This window comes from Medicago sativa, chromosome 2 (assembly GCF_051527215.1).
Source record: "Medicago sativa cultivar Bolivia chromosome 2, Bolivia_mono, whole genome shotgun sequence".
Taxonomy (NCBI): Eukaryota; Viridiplantae; Streptophyta; class Magnoliopsida; order Fabales; family Fabaceae; genus Medicago; species Medicago sativa.
Genome location: NC_140750.1, coordinates 56,797,064 through 56,818,029, shown reverse-complemented (window position 1 = coordinate 56,818,029; position 20,966 = coordinate 56,797,064). Strand labels below are relative to the sequence as shown.

Sequence of the window (20,966 nt, the reverse complement as noted above, 5' to 3'; positions counted from 1 at the left end):
AATTAGAAATTTATTTTTCATTTATTTCGTAAGAGGTTGGAAAAAAAAAAGGGTGTGGCGGCCCGATTGAGTTGTTATTACTGATTAGACTTATCATAGAAGCTGTACTATGTAGTAGCTTTCAATGGTCGGTTAAAAATCACAATCTAGGGCCTTGTGTCTATAGTATAGGGTAGAAGTACTGTGTACGTACATCATATTTCATATTTACTAGACTCTTGACCCGCGCTATCGCGCGGGGTGTGGCATAGAATATTGGACAGTAAATGTTGAAAGCTATAAATTAAAACATTTAGAACAAAAAGATCCAAGCAATAGAAGATAACATACATCGTTGATCAAAACCACAGACATGTATTGGTAGATAAAAAAGATGAATAGTTCATTTGTGGCTTAAAGTACATTTTGGAAAACCTCTTTATAAACTACATTGGATGTGACACAACTATCTTTCCCTTCTTCATCAATGATCAGAATCTTCAAACCACTTCGTGATGTGACTCTTGACAATGCAACATATAGTTGGCCATGAGAGAAAACTGGTTGAGGCAAATAAACTCCAACATGCTTAAGTGATTGTCCTTGACTTTTATTTATCGTCATAGCAAATGAAACCGCTATAGGAAATTGTCGTCTCTGAAACTTGACAGGCAACTTCTTATCAGAAGGAGATAGCGATAACCTGGGGATATAAACCTTTTGACCAATATTTGTACCCGATATTACCTTTCCTTCAAGGACATATTTTCCCATCTTAGTGATTAACAACCGTGTTCCGTTGCACAACCCCAAGTTTTGGTCAATATTCCTCAACAACATTACAGGAACACCAATCTTCAACCGTAACTTGTGATTTGGAAGTCCAGAAGAATTAATGGTATTTAAAAATTCAGGTGTTAGCACTTCATCTGGTGAGTTGGTTCCTGCCTTGGGATAAAGTGGAGAATCATAGCTCAAATAAATTTTCTCTTCACCAGGCATTAAATTCAACATGTAATCATTTACCTCATCCACAATTGAATTTTTCGGTGCCAAAATAGCCCTGTCTTGAAAATAGGAAAGGTCATTTATGTTGTCCAAAAGATTAGGGTATGTGCTGTCGACAATGACTCCAAGTGGATCACCTTGGCTTTGAAGGAGCAAATCAGGTGGTATCTCAACTTGAATGTCAACGTCGTTGCTTTCACCTACACTTCCGTCACCAATAGCCAAAATCCACTCTGAGAACACCTTCCTTTCATGAACATCAGAATTAGAACTCCCAGTTAAAAGTCTCATATTTGTTGTTAGTGTTAGAACCTCAACGTGACTCCATAGAGGTGAAGAATTGATGGTAGCTTGGACAACCTCTTGTCGATCAGCTTTAGGAATAACAGGAAGAATTTGGCGAAAATCTCCACCCAACACAACTACTTTTCCACCAAATGGAATATCTGTTCTACCATTATTGTTGGATTTAAGAACATCCCTTAAGGCACGATCGAGCGATTCAAAACAATGCTTGTGCATCATGGGCGCTTCGTCCCATATAATAAGCTTTGTCTTGATTATCAATTCACCTAATGGACTCTTTGGCTTTATGTTACAGGAAGATATTTCATCAATAGTTAATGGGATACCAAACCTTGAGTGTGCCGTTCTACCACCTGGAATAAGCAAGGCAGCTATCCCACTCGATGCTACAGTTAGAACAAAGAGTTTTTTTTAGTACATGAGAATCAGAACAGCTGAGTTGTTATTAGAACTAATCATTGTTATTAGTATCCTAAATTTATTGACTGAATGCAACATGATTCTGCTGAAAAGATGGTCTTAGTTTATCAAGCTGATGGATATGCAATGGCTGTCTAGAGGCTTCATTTTATACCAAAATTGATGTACTCATATTTCTGGCAAGTGGTAAGAACATAATTGCATTTATTATTTCAGCACGTGTATGTATAATATCAAGGCATTGAGCCACGCAATAGGCAGTAAATGCATCAGTTGGTTGTTGGATACATTGAGTCTCACAATCTAATAGTAGGTGTAAGTCTATCTAGGATCATATGTACATAACTTCTATTTTGTCCCTATAGGTAGCTGGATTTTTTGAGAGACTAAACAATATTAATGAAGTTGTTATGTGGATGACAATCTAGTGGTAAATGTCAGTCTTGTATGCACCTATTGCCTAAGAGAATTTTTGGCATAGTTCTAACCATCGTGTTACATCCATAAGTAATTTAATCAGAAAATGCACATATTCACAATTGCCAAACTTTTTGCCAATTGGTAGTAACATATTTGCTGTAATCATTTCAGCATATGTATGTATAATATAAAGGCATTGAGCCACGTATTGCCAGCATTGAATGAATCAGTTGATAGTTGGATTCATTGAGCTTCACAATCTAATAGTAGGCCTAATTAGGATTGTATGTACATAACTTCTCATTTGTACCTATAGGCAGCTGGATACTTTGAGAAACTAAAAAGAACTAATGAAGTTGTTATTCTTAAATACAATCACCTAGTAAATGTCAGTCTATTATTTTACTATTGTCAATTGAAATTCTGGTATAGTTATGATCATCTTCAGATACTTAAAGTACGCAGACTTACAACTACTTGATATTGGTTTTAAAAAAGGAGTATCTTCCCTAATTGACAGATATTTAAAGTACTTAGAAGTCCTCTGTTATGATACTGGGTCAGTCATAAAGATGACCAAACAAAACGTGATACTGTATATGAAGCATTGGCTGCAAAGGTAATGGCAATTGGCTTCTAATCAAACACATAAAGGTTGTGCATAACCAAGTTGTAAGTGATAATGGCAGCTAGTTTAAATGATCAAATGGTATGGATATAAATGGATCAAACTCAAATTAAAACATAAAGAGACGCAACTTTCATAAATCCATAAGATAATCCAAAACATTTGACAACAACAACACAAAAAACAAAATGACATACCATATAAGGCATGACTGTCTGAAAGAACGACAAAACATACGAAATAGTAGCATATGACTAAGGAAAATTAAACATAAGACAACAAATGACGACCACAACAATCAAATGCCATCTGAAATCCTCCGATTCACTGTGTTTGACTGTCATCCACATCAATGGCCTGAATCTTTGGTTCCTTAGTGGTTGATGCCTCACCATCACCAAGCTCGATGTCATCCAATGTCTCCACATATTCTGAACCTCTCTTGCCCAATGCTTTGCTAGTTGGAGTCACAACTGGTTCTGCAGCCATATCATCATTCTTATTGTTTGATCCAGCACCTTCACTCACATCCTATAAGTTTTTCAGTCTTGAATTAGTGAAAGTATGAATTGTAAACATGATGATAAAAATAAACCATGATAAGACACATAATCTTACCAAAGGGTTGTTATCAGCAAACTTAGAGACAGCTTCGACATAGTCAGCCTCCTCCTCATCATTTCCCAGCTGATATACACATGTATTTTAAAAATTAAAATGGAAGATTATGTGAAAATATATTATAAGTCGTACATATTATATTGTTCCAATTAATATAATTACATTGATTCCATGATGAGATATGAATCTCTTGATGATCTCATTATCAGCAGTCATCTTCTTAACAGTATAGCTGCGCCAATTGCGATATAAGTTCGAGTCATTCACTTCGACCTTGAACAGCATCCTCTGGTCAACAAACATATTAAGCTCTTCAGGGTACCCACCAGCGTTGTTTCTCTGTAAACATTTATCGAGACAAAAAATATATTCATTATTTGTCTATAAAATTTAATTACAATACATAATTGTGGTTTAGAATTGTTAAAAATAATTCACCTCAGCAACTGCATCAAGCAGATCCTGTGCAGATCTTCCCAAACTTTGAGCAACAACGCGATCAAAGAGTATAAAAGTAGTCGAACCAGTATTATCGATTACTTGAACATGCACCTTAAACCTAAAAAATGTGAAGATATTATTAATATATTTTTATAACACTTAAAAACTAACCTAAAAACATATGTAAATTAAACATATAAATATCTTGCCTTGGAACAGCAGTTCGAGGCATGGAACACTTGTCACAGTATATCTGGCCATTGATAACAGTGATTCTTGATGCACATTTCGTGCAAGCACGATAGAACCACCCAGCATCCGACTCAAGCTCACATGTCCTTGCTAAAACAGTCCCCACACATTTCTGTACAGAGAAACCACATATAATTGACTTTTTTTTATGAGATCATGAATCTTTCTTGAGGAAAATTTAAAAGACTATGCTTCAGGTAATTGAATATACCTCAGATGCCTCTATCAAGTCCTCTATAGTCATTCTTGGAGTGCACAACAAATCATCGGCCAGTGGAACAACAATAGGGCCAGTCATTTGGCTCACTACTTGGGTAAGCTCAACATTTGCAGCATTCATCCTGGTGCACAATGTATAGGTACATTAAAAAACCAACACATATTGGATTAATTTAGTTTAAATAAATTGAATAAACGATATACAAAAAGTAATCAACCTTCCCATATAGTCAGACACCTCAGGAATGTCAGCATTCAAGAAAAGCTTTGTTCCGTAAAAAGCATTGGAAACTCCCATGGCGCCGAAATATTTCTTAAGCTTGCACATCTGAATCAAGACAACAACAGGGAGGTTTGGATCATGGCTACCAAAAAATTGGTTCAACTGTTCAGCATAGTTGTCCCATAAGGTGCAATGAATACGGTTTCCCCTGCATCCAAGCAATAAGTCACATGAAACACGCAAATCCATGAATGACAAAAAATATAAACGAATCACTTGATTAAAACTTACTCCAAATCTTCGAGAGTAGCATCCATAACCTTGCTTCTCTTTCCATTTTTTTCATTTTCTTTGAGAGTATCTTTCTCGACAACATGTCCAATAACATCTGTAATTTGACATTGTTCAGAGTTGAAAATTAATGAATTGAAAAGTATCTACTTACTATAATGGTATTATGAAAAACTATTCAAAAATTATATGCAATACCAATTATGCGATCCTCCTTATGAGCAGCCATGATTTCAAGGAAAGATAGAAAGCTAAAATGCCTCTTTGGAATACTTGGAGAATCAGTCATCTTGAAAACAGTAGTTCCACCCATGAAATTAAGCTTGTACTTGTGCGAGGTAGTCTTGAAAGCAGGATCATTTTGTGCAACCATCAGCTTCTCAATATGATACACAGAACCTTCTTCAATCTGGTCCTTATACAGCTCCACCAAATTCTTCCTAACACTTGCATGGATCTTAACAGACTATAAAAAAAAAAACCATATAATTTCATAAAATAACTATATCAGTAGTTTCATTTGAATATTATAAGCATTGTGAAGACCTTAATGTATAAAAAACGCAAAGAATTTTTAGTGGATGCTAAATACCATCCACTAAAAAATGTCCAAACAGTACCTGCTCATCCAGCAAGATCATATGCATGCTGCCAACTTCATTTGCATTGAAACGGTCAGGAGTAGTCCATAGGTTAATGACTCTTGCCTGGATCCCGAATTCAATCTTTCCACCAACAATGTCTGCGAGTTTTGTGATCTTTGGTTCCTTTCCTGTTTCGTAAATGAGCATAAAGTTTTTAAAAAAAATCAGACTTAGTAAAAAAAAATACAATTCAAGGAAACTTTAAAATTTCAAAGTTTGCAGTTCATTACCTTTGTTTGCCATGGTAAAGAATTCTGCAGAAGAAAGTTGCTTAAGTGTGCTCTATTAAACTTTGTTAATCTCACAAACTAAGTTGAAGGTATGACCAAACAAACAAACATTGTATGTGTATTTATAGCAGTGGCGCCTCTTAAGTTTTTTTTTTGCAGAAGACAAACTGCAGACAGTAAAAAACATTGTAATAAATGATGTTTCATAGCTGCATTTCTATTCTCCCTGTATTTAATTCACATGCCTATACTATCCTAGTACACTTACACATCGAGCACACCAACAGGAGATTCACTATTGGCTGCGCATTAATGAATACAGGTGAGCATACTATATATCCTATATGCAGTTCACCTAATCACATTGAGCACATAAATTTAATAAATGAAGGAATTTCTTGAGCAACCAAAGCAATGGATGTGATTAGGTGAACAATTTACAGTTAGGAATGCATTTATTACAAATAATGTGCAACAAATCACACTGATGGAAGCTGCATGTAAAACGCATTCAGTACCTTAAGGTAACAAAAAAAGAAACGTACATCTGCATGGAAAACTTTTAAACACATTTTATCTGATGTTACATTTCCTATTGGTATTTTATGCCCAGTTTTTAGTTCAAACGCATACTAACTCAAAACTAACAAAGTTTATAAGAAACTTGTAATAGGTAGAGGTATGTTAGCAATAATAACAAAATACATGATAACATTCAATTCAGATAACATTCAAAATATATAAGATAACAAAGTTTATACATGATAACTAAGTACTCTAAGGTACTTAGCAATATTGTCATAAAACAGGGATGTGATAGATCATACATATAGTCATCATCAGTTGACAAATATACACCTGTCAGTTTAATTGACATGATCGTAATGTTATTCGAAGGGCATACATTTTTTTAACTTGTTATATTGGTCACCAAGAGCCATTAAATTTCTTGCTTCACAACAACAGTTTAACTTAAGTCGAATAATTTGAATAAAGGCTAACATGAACGTGTAGAGATTGTCAACACAACTTAAGGACTGTAGATGCATTATTGTATGAAGGATGGGCATAAATAATAAATTGATTAAATGATAGACTGATTGTACGATCATTGCATACGAAATGGCAAAAGAACGTCTTCATTAAACGATGGACTGTTTTAAAGCAACTTGCATACGAAATGGATAACAACAAAATTTGGAGCAGACCGTAGGTAAGCTCCATTACATCAGCAGTTGCTCAAAATGGTAAAAGTCTAAAAAAAAAAACATAACGAAAAAGACCCCCTTAATTCAGAGTTCGACAATAGCAACAATCATTTTAAGTGAAACACATCTAATTCTTCCAGAAATATTGCTCCACATTGAAGACATGTCCAGTCACTCCAGAACTTGTGGATGGAGGAAGCTTGGTTCGAAGGACCAACATTGGTGGAGCAGACAGATAAACGACGGTATTGTTGTATTCCCCTGTGACACCCAGCTTTAACGTATCACCTTCCTTGAATTGACGGGCATTGCAAAGTTCCATCCAGTCACCAGATAAGTTGCAAGTCATATCAGCAGTCAGCTCCAACTTCAAAAGACACTTCCAAATGCACCCCAGGTAATCCACAACAGTCATTAGACGTTCCTCAGCAGGAAATGCAGCCTGACAGAATCCCAGCCATCCTAATTTCTGCGCGCATATGAAAAATATTAAACTAAATTTTAGACGAATGAAGAAAAGACATGTCTGTACATAAAACATTGACAGCAAAATATTTTTTTCATAAATGGACATTACCAATTTTCCAGAAGTAACATCTTCCTTGGTTAACTGCTTCGAGTAAAAATGATAAAAGGTAGTAGGCATAAAAAGGATATTAGGGGCACATGCGACACTTGGAGACGCCGCATATCCATTTTGCAACAGAAACCTCTTGGGAGGACAATAGAGAGGATACGCCAATTCTTCATCATACATGTCAGCAAGCCTCATTAAAAATAAATTTCTATTTGCGTAGACCATAGTCATCACAGCACCAGCACGAATATTGTAAAAATTCTTCAACATAGCCCAGCCATCAGTGAAATAAAGCCTAGTGTTTTTCTTCACGACCTTAACTTCAAATTCATTATTACCCGGGTCACGGAGAATGACGTAAGGAGCAACCTGCAGCCCATAAGTCCTTGAAAAGTATCCAGGCAACCTCCCCTTATTCTAAAACAAAAGAGGAACAAACTCAATATAAATTTTAAAGTCTAGTTATCTGCATCTAAACAACTTATAAGACCAAACATTTCAATGCAAAACAGAATCCTAATAACTTCAAAAATTATACAGAATGAAGTTGCGATAAAATGATAAGAACAACATAACAATTTGGACATATTGAATCGAAGAAAACAACGTAAATGTTACCAAATTAAAGTTATAAAAAAACAGATAACATTATTCATCTGCCTAAATTTTAAAGAAGAAACAAAAGAAGAACAAACTCAATATAATTTTTAAAGTCTAGTTATCTGCATCTAAACAACTTATAAGACCAAACATTTCATTGCAAAACAGAATCCTAATTACTTCAAAAATTATACGGAATGAAGTTGCAATAAAATAATAAGAACAACATAACAATTTGGACATATTGAATCGAAGAAAACAACGTAAATGTTACCAAATTAAAGTTATAAAAAAACAGATAACATTATTCATCTTGCACATAATCAAATGAAGTATCAACAAACAACAAAGAAGAACAAAACTGAACCAACAGTCAATTAAACTGACCAACACTGGGCAAAACTAAAAGTGAAACTGATACAGAACTGTTTAAATGGATATCACTATAACAGCAGAGAAACTAAATTTCGAAGCATAAGCTATTAAACTATATAACCTAATTTCGAAGCATAAAATGAGCAAGAAGACACACCGTGCCAATGTCGTATTCCATACGGAATGTCCTCAGTTTTGTCAAATCACGTCTCACAGCCTGGTATATCCCCGGAGATGAGTTGTCCCGAACTGGCAATGAAATCAACGTCCAAACATAGTGTGTTAGAAAAAATCTCACAGTAAGATAATGGCGATACAAACTGAATGATATGCGATACAAACCTTTCAATTGAATGAGGGCATCGACTGCTTCTTGATCCTTGGCAACCATGACGAAATTATCCAAGCTCGACATATTCATAATGTTACAATCTAAATCAATATCCAGCCAAAATTTTCAAGGCAAACCGAATTCTTAAGAGTTTATTTTGGCAAAGCCTGGTTATTCCACCAAGAGGTGGCCATTTATATAGTGCATCAAAGGTTCTTGGAACAAAACAGAAGCCCATTAATGAAGCTGCTCAAAGAACAAAGTTAGAAGGATGGTTCTGGCCTTGAGCAACGTGAATTTGCTGCTTCAAGGCAAGATTAGTTGAGTTGTATTTAAATATTTGAGTGTAACCATGGAAAAAGACGGCTTAGGTCATTATATGGCACATGAGGCGATGCAATTTAGGGTTATTGGGGACCCAGATAATTAATGCAGTTAGTTGGGTCATTAACAATGATCTTAGGCGCCAAAAACAGATTAAGAATGCATAAGTGGGGTTTGGGCTGCAATTAGGGTTAGGGTTTAACACCAATCAGACCACCTTGGATTAATATTAAGTAAGATTTGAAAAGTTGTTATTTGTTCTATGATGGAATGATTTTAATAAAGTTTTCTTTTTATAAATAAAATGATTTAAAACTTCAAAGTAATTAGATCATAGTGAATCACTAAATTATGATTGAAAGTTTTCTTTTTACTATAAGAAAAGTGATTTTGAACTTCACAATTATGATATCATATGAGGATAAAGATATTTGATTCGCTAAATTACGAAAGTTCTACCATATATTACTCAAAAAATTATGAAAGTTCCACTTCTAACCATGCTTATGAAAAAAATTCTACTCGGAAAGGTTATCCCTTATTAAGAGAGGAATGCCTTGGTTAATTTATTGAAAAAATGTATTGACAATATAAAATAACCTTTAATTAAAGTTTCTTCTGAAAGATAAAAAAATGTAAATTAAGATATCATTGTTTTCTTTAAAGAAAAAAATATAAGTTTCAATGTGTTGAATGCATCAACACATTGAGTATCTATGCATATGAATTGTGTTTACTTGAAACTTTTCAAACAAGAGATGATAATCAGTAAATAAAACAATTTAATTACCCTAATTAGGCTAATAACTAATGACAATATTCCATTGAATATTGAACTGTGTATAAATTTCAACTTACACCAAAATATGTTGAGAGAAGAGAAGAAGAGAGATATGCCAAATGATAAAGGCATTGTGTCTTCTAGTTTGTGTTTATTTAAATTTTAAAATGTGTGTAAATCAAAGGCCTTCAACTTAATTGGTAGTTAGAGTTAAGAAATTTTAGTACTAACTAATCGTCTAGAGGGAAGAGGGCGAGAAGTTCATGAAAAATAACACCGATTGTTGGGGTTAGGCTGCTACATAATGGTCATAATTTGGACCAAATACATATACTTTTTTAATTTTATATTTTAAGTTGGAAGGGAGTAAAACTAGCAAAGATAGATAAACACATATAATGTTTATATTTTGATCTTTAAATAACAGAACTTGTAACATTAATTTTATATACTCTACTCTTAAATATATTTTTTTCAAAATAATAACTACACTATTTTTGGTGGGTTTTACTTAGTAACCACACTTTGATAAATTATCTACTATGTTGAGAATCACTCTTGAGTTATACCAATAACAATCACATAGAGTTCATAGTAGTTTTCTTATGGAAAAGGCTAATTCTCACAAATAACTCGCGAATGTATTCCAACTGATGCACTTATTTATTAATTTTGTTACGTCTGCAGCAACTTAACCTAATTTTTTCATGCTCATTTGTTTTATTTGGTTTGCAATTATTTAACCTAACAAATTCCATCTAAAAAAATGCATTGCACACCAATTTCATTCCTATCCGCTTGCTTTTTTTTTTGAAGAAAATATTTTCTACCATATCAATGATCTTACGGGTTAAAGATTATTTATTGGTTTCTATTATAGTCGAGAAAACCCGTGCGACGCACGGGTCAAAAGTCTAGTTCTTTATTAACTTCCATTTCTTCAAGTAACTTCCCATAAATTCCTTTAGCCTATGATTTTTCATTGGTTATACATTTTGCTATACCTTCATGGTCATTTCCTTCGTGTTCATTTCCTTCGTTCGTTGTATATAGCATTGTTGTTTTCTTATTGTTATTGGAGAGTCGATGGACATGGACTTACCGGTTTTCCTTTGGAGTTTCCATATACTCCCTCCATTTTAAAATGTGTGTCGTTTTAGGTGTTTACACACATATTAAGAAATGCAATGATTAAAAGAAAGAGAATGGTTATTTTACCAAATTATCCTTATTAACTATTGGTTAGTTTTAAAAGTAATATTTTGGAAGTAGTGTGCAGAGTATTAATTGGAGGGTACAATTGGAAAGAAAAAATTATTATTGCATTGGAAACTGAAAATGACATTCATTTTGAAACAATTTTTTTTGGCTAAAGCGACACTCATTTTGAAACGGAGGGTGTACTAAATAACAAATGATCACACAATTAATATACGTCCATTGGAATTTCCATGGTTCTGGATTTATGATACATGCAATTTATGAAACAATATTATTAATTTAAATACTTCATCATCATGTCATGCTCTTACAGTAGTATTACTGTATGCCGTACACAAAAGTGCTGTTACATTCTGTGGTGGAAACGAGCTAGTACTAACTGTTTTTTGTCCTAAAGCTTTGTACGTATTGAATACATAAAGTTAGTGCCATAACATTAGATTCTTGGGACCATTAGAGTGTGGTTTGAAGCTTTAGCCGCATCAACACGGTGTTAGTGAAATATTGATCCACATGGGTAGATTATGGATGTGTCTCATTCAATTTCTCCATCGTTATAGACAAGCATGAGTTTTTTTTTTGTTTTTTTTGTTTTTTTTAAGAAAGACAAGCAATGAGTTACAAGGAGACTTTGCTAGCCAGATCCAGTTATATGAGACCCGGCTTACATATTCAAAAACTTTTTCTCTAACTAAACTTTTTTAATAAATTTTGGTTGAAGTTGGATTGATCAAGAATGATGTATTTGATTATGTAAAAAATAATTTGATAGACTTTATTTTCCTTGCGGAGAATAAGAAATGATTACATTCAATTCATCTTTTGGGTTTAAATATTTTTTTTACTCCTATTTTAATTTTGGAGTTAAATTGGTCCTTTAACAAAAGCTGGCATATGATGTGTAAATTAACATTGTCACCGTTCACCCTTCTTCCTTTAATTTATTTTTTCCTCTATTTAAACAAATTAGGGTTCATAGAAAACCCTTCTTCTCCCAACCTCCATTTATAATATTATTACTTCATTCGCAAATTCAATTTCCACAAAGTTCATTAGAACCCATCTTCTTCTCAATTTTATTCTAGCCCAACTCCATTTAATAATACCCATAATGCTTCAAAGTTTTTTTCTTCTCAATTTCTCACACACACACATATATATAGGGGGCTGTTAACTTACACCCACCTAAAAACATTAAAGGTGCAAGTTAACAAGCTGCACCCACTTATATTTTACTAAAACACCCCTTTGTCTTTATTCAAATTAATTTTAGAAAGAAGGACAATTTTGTAACTAACTTAAAGGACATAATTGTCTTCCTAATTGTTCGGCAGAATTTTCGTGAACCATCATTAATAGCATGTTCGGCGTTTAAATTTGTGTTCCTGCTTGGTTTTTCTGTAATATATGATTAACAGTTTATTTGAATGCAGCTTTTGAGCATTATTATTTATTTTTTTACCAAGCAGAAACTGAAAATTATAGCAGAAACTGAAGAAAAAAAAATTCTAACTGAGAAAAAAAATCATCTTTCATTTTGTTTCAGTGTACAAGGACAAATTTAAAAGAAAAAAAAACTATTTGTTTTGTTACGAAAAAAAAAAGGCTTCAGTACCTTAAAAAAAAGTTGAACTATTCTTTGTTATTAAAAGCGGTTACAGATGTTCCAACCAATTGTTGTTTGTAATTAATTATTAAATGAAATTTACAAGTTTACCCTTCTATTTAAAATATGTTTGAATAGTGACATGAGTTATTTTGGTAAATAACTAGTAGGTGCAGCTTGTTAACTTGCACCTTAGTGTTTTTAGGTGGGTGCAAGTTAACAGCCCCCATATCATATCATACTTACTCTAAAAGCTAATTAGGTCAAGCAATTGCTTAACCCTAATTGCTATGCTAATTTCCCTCCCAAAACACTAATCCTAGGTGTGTCATGCAAGCCATCAGCACATCATTAATTGCTATTTTCAAAGTTTAAAATTTGAATTCCCTCATTTCCCTCCTACATGTTGCTGACCATTGTTGCTAGGCGTGTCCCACAAGCTAATCACAATTCATTTAATGCACAGTCATTTCATCTGTTCCCAATAACACCCTTATTCAATTTCAATTCATATACACAAACTCGCTTCTATTCCCACTAACCTAATTTTACAGACTTTGTCTCCTGCCTTCAAAATTGTCTTCATTTTCCAAAGAAACAAATCAAGTCTCTACCTTCTCTTTCATTTCCTCACACATATTTTACTCTTCACCCTTTCATTTCCTTATTCAAATTCAATTGATCATCTCTATCTTTCTTCTCAATTCCATAGACAATATGTTGCCGCTGTCTCCCACTCCCTCTCCCTCTCCCTTCACAACCTCTTCCTCCTTGGTTCTTCTGCTGCAGGTAACTTCTAATATTCTCTTTTTTGTGATTTAGCTAGGTTATCAAATTGCAAAAAGAATTATCTTATTTTTCTGTTTGTTTCTTTTGAATTTTCTTCAATTCTTTCCTTCATTTGTTCAATTTCGTGTAAATTACCCTCGACTAAGTGTGTTTTTCGTTTGGGTGATGATATTTTGGTATTTTATGGTTTTTACAGCAACATGTAAGTTTTTGTATGCTTCTTATTAGGAATCTGTGTTTTTTTGTTGGTTTTTAGCAGCAGTTTGATTTATTCACACTTTTATGTCAATTCTTTGATAGGTTCTCTTATGTTTTAGCAAGCCATTCTGCTAGAGCAGTTTATACTTTGTGTTGATTGCATAAATTGATGACCAAGGTAACAAGGTTCTACCTGATTTCTAATTTTGTTCTGGTATATAGAGTAAAAAAAAATCAATTTTATTCTGATTTAGTTTTAAAGTTGATGGGTTGGTTTCACTTTGGAAAAGGATCAATTTTAATTCTTTTACATCATTAAACAATGGTTTATATTGCTCTGCATATATCTCTTTTGCTTTCAAAACAACCGAGGGTAATTTGTTAGGTGTCAATCCATGGAATTAGGATGCCAGGAATGAGGGATCTTGAATGTGATTAAATAGATTTGTTTTGTTTTTTCATTTTTATTTTTCAATCCTATACTAACCTTTGTATTTCTAATAATAACTAAATGTTGATGACAACTAAAAGAAGACTGGGATGAGGTTTTTTAGCTATAGAGTGATTTGAAAGGCATCAATTGAGTAAGATGGATTACACTTTGATGTAAACTAACTAACTGGTTTTGAGCAAGAGCATGAGCTATATTCTTGATGGTAATATAATATTTGAGAATTTTTTTTCCACTTTGGAGAATAAATTTCGAAAGGGATACACTTATGATTTTCATAAATTTAGCTTTTTATTGTCATCTGCAATTCATTTTGTTTTAAATTGGGTTATGCTTTATGAAGAATTTCATGGCTTACTAATTTTTAAGACCTCGCTGATGCACTTTCATACTTTTGTTCACTACAATTTCATATTTCAGATTGGGTATTAAGCGATTCTACCTCAAGCTATGATGCAAAAAAGATGCATGTCAATCATGATTTAGTTCCTAGCCAACAAAAGAACCCAATAAACGTGTGGTTAATAAGTTGATTTCATAGTGAAATATCATTACTCATTACAGTAATGGAAGCCCAGACTCATGTTTATGAATCATATATTAGCATATACGATAAGTTCTGATATATACTTCTGTTTACAGATTTTTATTGCCTGTTTTTGCTAGCTGTTTTGTAATTGTCTCCTGCTGGTTTATCACTATAGGTGACTACAGTTTAGCACTTTAGTGTCGTTGGGTTTGGCTTATTTTCTTAGGGGCAGTTTCTTATGTTCTCTTAATCTCATTTCTTTTGTTTCTTATGCTATACGATATCCATTTAACGCATGTGGCTGTTGTTGCGGGAGATTTTGGTTGTTTCTTTTAATACACAAGTGTTGGAATTTGTTTTTTAGCCTTAGTTTCTGCAGGCATATTGATTTGATTAATATTTCTGCAGGTTGGAATGTTGATTCAGCAGGAATGTCGGCGGCAATTTATCATATTTACTAATGGTTGCTCTAATGTTTGGGAATTTTGCAGTTGGTGTGTTATCAAGTAAACAAAGTTATGAGTAGTAGTAGTTTGATAGTCATAATGATAGGTGTGACTTTCGGTTTAACTTTAGTAAAATATTTTGTACCTCTGTGTTTGCTGGTAGTGTACACCATTGTAATACCCTTTTCATTGGCTATGCCTAATTTGCCTTGCTCTTTATGTTTGTTTCTACACAGTTCTAAAGAAGTACATAGAGGGAAAAATCTTATATGTTTGCTTGAATGCATGGAAATTTTAGGAGTTATATGTAAGTGTAGAACTCATCAATGAATCTGTTGCGTAATTTTTCATTTAGTTGATTAGTGGAATTATTTTTTATGGAGCTCTCATGCAAGAATAGAGGCAATAATGAGGGAGCTCTCATGGGAAGAAATCAAGTGTTGTTGAAATATTGTTTGAAATATGATGTGTTTGTTCAACATTGCAATTTTAGAGTTTTGATTATTTAATGGTCATGTTGCAAATTTATGAAGAAAAAAAAACATATGTTGAGAATTATTTCATTATTATGCTAAAAGCATGTTCCTATCATAACTAAGGATCGTTCAAACAAAAAAAAAACTCATGATATCTAGATAACTTAAGGAAGTTATTTCATTAGGTAGTGTGATTCAATCTAATCGAGAAGACACATAATTAGTTTGTTGCAACATTAGAGATAACTTACTTTGTTTTCCAAAGTTTTTCTCAATGGTCACAAAGTCACAATTAAATCACATTTTGATTTTCGCCTTCACTCCTCCAATTGATTTGTTTTGGTAGCTTTTTGGTGGTTTCAAATTCAATCATCCACTACTTTCTAACAATGATGTAATTTAGGTAGCTTTTTTCCTCAATGTCTTATTTTCACTAAGAAATTATAGTTAAATTTCAGAAGTCCACGGTGCTGATATATGTGCTTCTGAGACAATTATTTTAAGTTTATTATTTTTTCAATTTGTAAATCATTTTTTTTATATGTAGCCCAAAATGTAAGCACCATTTGCAACTCACATTATTGCAAGATTTCAATTTGAATTTGGGGCAATGTGTTTGGATATCATTTGAGTGATATTGTGATTGGTGACATTGGTTAACTATAATGTCACAAGTGGCTTTTTTCTCTCTCTTTCACAAGGTATTTTTGTTTTTTTTGTACACTTATGACATTGTGGTTGGCCAATGTCACCAACCACAATGTCACCCAAGTGCTACCAAATATGTTCACTATTATAATCATAAGAGAAATGCTAGGGTCAAACCCTTTAACACACTCTTTTAAACACACCCACTCATTTGAAGCCACCTCATCGGATGACAACGGTCAAGATATCAACATGACTTCAAATGTAGTATACCAAGAAGTATTTCATAATGTAAGTTAAGTTGTGTTAAAAATCAACAATTTTTGTACGCAATTTTGATGTATTGCATTCCAATGGTAGCATCAAACTATATTACTAAAGTCACCATTATACGACTAATATTTATTGTAATTAAAATTTTATAAAATATTACTTACATTGATTCAGTTATAACCAATTGACTTATTAATATAGAAAGGGAATAACAATTGTAACTTAAGCGCATAGATGTAAGCTGGAAGGACTCGTGCGGAGCACGGGTCGATAGTCTAGTATATATATATGGATAATAGTTCTTATAATGAGTGTGGACAAAATTAGGGTTCATTTAAACCCCTCTTTTGAGACTTCCCATGAAGTAGATGAAGGGATGGAACAATTTTTTGTCGTTGAAATACATGGATTAGAAGCATAAACAAGCAGTCATTGATAGATAGATTTATTGTTTGTTTCAATGAAGAAATGAATGATTTAAAGTTGAAGTGATTTTAGTTCAATTTGTCATGAATTGCGTAAGTTCTTGCGTGAAATGAAATGAAAGTGTTGCTCACAGTTTTTTAGTTTAACACTACCTTCTGATTAACGAGTTCAGAGAAATTGATTTTATAAACATTGTCTTTCCTTTGTCCTTTGAACACTATGGATTTGTCAGATACATTGATGACCATACATGTGCTCTTATCAAACACATTTTCATAACCACTATCACAAAATTTATTTATGCTAAGTAGGTTATGCTTAGTCCATCAACTAACCAGTCATTATTGATTGAGATAGAAGAGTTACCAATACTCTTCGTACCAACAATCTTGCCTTGTTGGTTTCCTCCAAAACCCACAGTGCCTCCCTCTTTCATGGCCAGGGTTTGGAACATATGCATCTCTTCTGTCATGTGTCGCGAGCAACCACTGTCCAGGAACCAAAATTGGTGCTTTGGTTTCCTATGAAGCATACTTGAAACATATACATTATCACACTTAGGTACCCATATCTTAATAGGTCCTTTGGGGTTAGTTCTGAAGGTCTTTTCCCTCCTCAGAACCTTAGGCCTCAAGCTTTGTGGCTTTGATTCATTCAAGACTTTTGGATTACAAGATTATGGTTTTGAAATCATCCTTGCCTTGGGTTTTGAACATTTTTGAATCTTAAACTTTAGAGTTTTTGGTTTTGACTTGTTCAGAACCTTAGCTTGTTCAGCTTCTGAGTGAGAATGCATAACCATCTTTAAACATTCAGAACAACGAGGTTTCTTTCTTTTCACAGGAGTCTGAATCTTTTTGAAGGAAGATTCTACTATGAAAACAATTCCTTCTCCCTTGTTCCTACTTACTCCATAAATCATGGAAGCTAACTTACTACTGTCAATACCACCAATGATAAATTTTTCAAGAGTGTTATCAAATTTTGTCAAAGGTCTGTCAATTTTCTTAATGTTTGAAAATTGATCTTTCTCCAAAATTTCATTTCTCATCATAATATTTTCAACATGAATTGATAGACTCTTGTTTTGGTGTTTCAAGAACTTGGATTCTTCTGTCAGCAAATCAAACTGTTTTTGTAAAGTTTTTAAAACTTTTGATTTGTCCAGACAACGTCCTACAAGTTCTTTGACAGTACTAATATATTGTCCATTAGTTAGTTTAAAAAATACCTCATCATCATCATTAGAGTCTGAGTCAGATTCTGCATCAGAAGTTGTAGTGGTCATCAATGCCAGATTAACTTCTTCATCTTCATCCTTTTTCAGGTTCTGACCCTTCATCATACTTGTCCCATGTTGCCATAAGACTCTTTTTGAATTTTCTCCTGTAACTTTCTGTCTTGGAACTTTCCTTCTTTGACTTCCTTTTTTTTAACTCTGGACAGTCAATAATGAAATGACCAAGTTTTGCAGTTGAAGCAACCTTTCTAATCTTATTTCTTGTTCTTGAAAATTGATCTTTTTAACCACTGCATTTACCTAGAAACCTTCTATTCTTTGTGAGTATATCTCTTCAAGACTTTAAATCATCTTCAGAATTGCCATCATGAGCTTCTTCTTCTGACTCATGAGTCTTTAAAGCTTTAGCATATTCCTTGGATGTCAAAGCATTAGACTTAAACTTCTTAGCTGGTTCATCTCCAACAAGCTCAATCTTATGACTTTTGAGAGATCATATCAGATTCCAAGCTCAATGTGTTCAATTCCCTAGCTTCTTGAATTGTTATAACCTTTGGTCCGAACTTGGTATGAAGACTCCTAAGAATCTTCTTGACATGATCAGGTACAATATAGCTTTTACTCAAAACTTGAAGGCCTAATACAAGAGTTTGAAACCATGAATACATGGTTTCAAGATCTTCATCTTCCTTCATTTTGAAAAGCTCATACTGATGAACCAACTGGTTGGCCTTAGCCACTTTTACTTGCTGGTTTCCTTCATAGGTAGAACACAGTGACTCAAAAATGGTTTTTTAGTAGACTTATTCATAATTGTGATATACTCTGAGTGTGGCAGTGCATCCATTAGAATTCCTCTTACTCTGTAGTGTTTTTTGTATTCTTTCTTTTAAGTAGCGGTCAGACTTTTCTTGTGTGTAACTATTTCATCTGTGTTAACAGTAAATGTGATACCATCTTCCATTATGTCCCACAATTCATCATCAACACCAATGGTGTAACTGTACATCTTGCTTTTCCACCATGAAAATTGAGTAGCATCTGCACTGAAGAATGGAGGTTTTACTAAGAAATTGTGCTTATCATTTGTGGAGGTGTTGTAATCATAGTGAATAACAATATTATGGTTTCTGCCTGAACCAGTGGGACCAAAATCACTTTCAGAAACGTTTTTTTTTTTTTTCTCTAGATCTTTAATTGTGGCATGGTTAAGTGGATGAGTGCATATTGTGCTCTGATACTAACTGAGGGTGAGAAAAACATAAGAAGATGGAGAGGGTTGACTTGTGTTGGCTTTTTCAAAAGTTTTCGAAGTTTTCCTGAATTGGTCAGAATCTGGTTGCAGCGGATATAACAAACACAAAGATAGATAGATAGATAGATAGATAGATAGATAGATAGATAGATAGATAGATAGATAGATAGATAGATAGATAGATAGATAGATAGATAGATAGATAGATAGATAGATAGATAGGTAGGTAGGTAGGTAGGTAGATAGATAGATAGATAGATAGATAGATAGATACATAGAGAAAGAGAGAGAGAGAGAGAGAGAGAGAGAGAGAGAGAGAGAGAGAGAGAGAGAGAGAGAGAGAGAGAGAGAGAGAGCAGACACAAGGCAAATTATACTGGTTCCTACAGACCAGCAGTAGTCCAGTTCCCATACACTTTCAAGGGATTTCACTATAATCACACTAGATTAAAATTCCTCAAGGGCACTTCCAAGAGACTTCCAAATGTTTAATCACACAAGCAAGAGACTTTCAATGCTCAATCACAATTGAAAGAGATGCTCAAGGACACAAACAAGAGATTTCTAAAGGTTTGCAAATAAATAAGATTTGTTCTTACACTTCATATACAATCATAGATGTAAACAATACAATTCAAAACAAACTCTAAGACTTAGAATTTCTAAGATACAAACTTTGAAAAGAAATTCTTCAATATTCTACTCGTTTTTTGATTTGATAGAGTAAATGCATAATGTAAAATAACAGAGTCTTGTTGTTGTTCTTCAAGTCTTCAGCTCCTTATATAGGCAAGGATTTGAGAGACGTTGGAGAAGAGTGTCATCGCATTGAGAGTCGTTGAGAAGCTTCAACTCAAGGATGTTGGGTCTTTGGTTGATATAGATAATTTCGTTGATTAGACATTTGAAATTCCTTTGCTGAAACTGGAATTATCCGCTTATTCTCTTTGTCCTTGAAGTTTTTTATTTGTTTCTACATGTGGTCAGATGAGGAAGAAATGTATTATCTGGCTTTGATAGAGACAGCTACAGATGAGGGCAAATCTGACGTGGAGTCTGGGCCCATCAAGATCTTATGTTCTTTAGAGTCTGGAGGTCTTCACAGTCTGATGTAGATCTTCAGCTTCTGATTCAATGCGTTGACTTCTCGTTGACCTTTCTTTAGATCTTCTACCATAGTCTTTGAGCTTCTCTTGTGCTTCTGATGCTCTTATATATGTTCAGACTTTGTTAAATTTTAATCTATGGTCCTGCACACTTGAACATATATTAGCATATCCAATCTCTGAAAGATTTAGGCAAACATCAATATTTCCTTGGAATTGAAATCAAACACTTTTGTGGTGGTATCACAATTTCCCAAACAAAGTATGCCCATAACCTTCTACAAAAAGCACATATGCCTGACGCATACAAAAAATTAGAACTTACATTGATCCAAAACCAAACCAACTTCCAGATGATGACAAACCCGTTGGCGCTATCGAATATCGTCATTTATGTGGAAGTCTTCAAAACATCATTTTCACT

The 20,966-nt window shown here is 33.6% G+C and overlaps 4 protein-coding genes and 1 long non-coding RNA gene across 7 annotated transcripts; 1 reads left to right on the top strand and 4 right to left on the bottom strand.

Annotated features, from left to right (window-relative positions):
* Positions 1-393: 393 nt before the first annotated feature.
* On the bottom strand, positions 394-1,512 carry LOC146949198 (uncharacterized). Its single transcript, XM_085748495.1, has one exon. It carries the CDS (start codon positions 1,510-1,512, stop codon positions 394-396), a length of 1,119 nt encoding a protein of 372 aa, XP_085604621.1.
* A 1,547-nt stretch (positions 1,513-3,059) lies between these two features.
* Positions 3,060-4,639, bottom strand: LOC146949197 (uncharacterized). The gene is made up of 7 exons (XM_085741506.1): positions 4,513-4,639; positions 4,287-4,416; positions 4,033-4,187; positions 3,821-3,941; positions 3,545-3,721; positions 3,380-3,448; positions 3,060-3,292 (listed from the first exon to the last, which is right to left on the bottom strand). Exons 1-7 carry the CDS (start codon positions 4,620-4,622, stop codon positions 3,086-3,088), a joined length of 969 nt encoding a protein of 322 aa, XP_085597632.1. The 5' UTR covers positions 4,623-4,639; the 3' UTR covers positions 3,060-3,085.
* Positions 4,640-4,804: 165 nt separating this feature from the next.
* Positions 4,805-5,695, bottom strand: LOC146949196 (replication factor A protein 1-like). Its single transcript, XM_085748494.1, has 4 exons — positions 5,683-5,695; positions 5,429-5,580; positions 5,007-5,274; positions 4,805-4,905 (listed from the first exon to the last, which is right to left on the bottom strand). The coding sequence occupies exons 1-4, from the start codon at positions 5,693-5,695 to the stop codon at positions 4,805-4,807; spliced, it is 534 nt and encodes a 177-aa protein (XP_085604620.1).
* A 1,141-nt stretch (positions 5,696-6,836) lies between these two features.
* Positions 6,837-9,333, bottom strand: LOC146949195 (uncharacterized). The gene is made up of 4 exons (XM_085741505.1): positions 8,785-9,333; positions 8,600-8,691; positions 7,468-7,884; positions 6,837-7,359 (listed from the first exon to the last, which is right to left on the bottom strand). Exons 1-4 carry the CDS (start codon positions 8,861-8,863, stop codon positions 7,018-7,020), a joined length of 930 nt encoding a protein of 309 aa, XP_085597631.1. The 5' UTR covers positions 8,864-9,333; the 3' UTR covers positions 6,837-7,017.
* A 3,850-nt stretch (positions 9,334-13,183) lies between these two features.
* Positions 13,184-15,410, top strand: LOC146949194 (uncharacterized). 3 transcript variants are annotated; one of them, XR_015027162.1, is made up of 3 exons: positions 13,184-13,494; positions 13,795-13,870; positions 14,564-14,968. It is a non-coding gene; the product is annotated as an uncharacterized LOC146949194 (long non-coding RNA). The 3 variants fall into 3 exon arrangements; XR_015027161.1 differs by lacking the exon at positions 14,564-14,968 and adding an exon at positions 15,081-15,410 and having other exon boundaries at positions 13,185-13,494; XR_015027160.1 differs by having other exon boundaries at positions 13,185-13,494; positions 13,795-13,878.
* Positions 15,411-20,966: the final 5,556 nt, after the last annotated feature.

Coding starts and splice junctions, on each gene's coding strand:
- LOC146949197 (XM_085741506.1), bottom strand. CDS start 4,622: ATGTGCAAGCTTAAGAAATATTTCGGCGCCATGGGAGTTTCCAATGCT. Junction 4,188..4,286: donor ACTTGATAGAGGCATCTGAG/GTATATTCAATT, acceptor TTCTCTGTACAG/AAATGTGTGGGGACTGTTTT. Junction 3,942..4,032: donor CCTCGAACTGCTGTTCCAAG/GCAAGATATTTA, acceptor CACATTTTTTAG/GTTTAAGGTGCATGTTCAAG.
- LOC146949195 (XM_085741505.1), bottom strand. CDS start 8,863: ATGAATATGTCGAGCTTGGATAATTTCGTCATGGTTGCCAAGGATCAA. Junction 8,692..8,784: donor TGCCCTCATTCAATTGAAAG/GTTTGTATCGCA, acceptor TTTCATTGCCAG/TTCGGGACAACTCATCTCCG. Junction 7,360..7,467: donor ATGTTACTTCTGGAAAATTG/GTAATGTCCATT, acceptor ATATGCGCGCAG/AAATTAGGATGGCTGGGATT.
- LOC146949198 (XM_085748495.1), bottom strand. CDS start 1,512: ATGATGCACAAGCATTGTTTTGAATCGCTCGATCGTGCCTTAAGGGAT.
- LOC146949196 (XM_085748494.1), bottom strand. Junction 5,275..5,428: donor TGATCTTGCTGGATGAGCAG/GTACTGTTTGGA, acceptor TTTTTTTTATAG/TCTGTTAAGATCCATGCAAG. Junction 4,906..5,006: donor TAAGGAGGATCGCATAATTG/GTATTGCATATA, acceptor GTCAAATTACAG/ATGTTATTGGACATGTTGTC.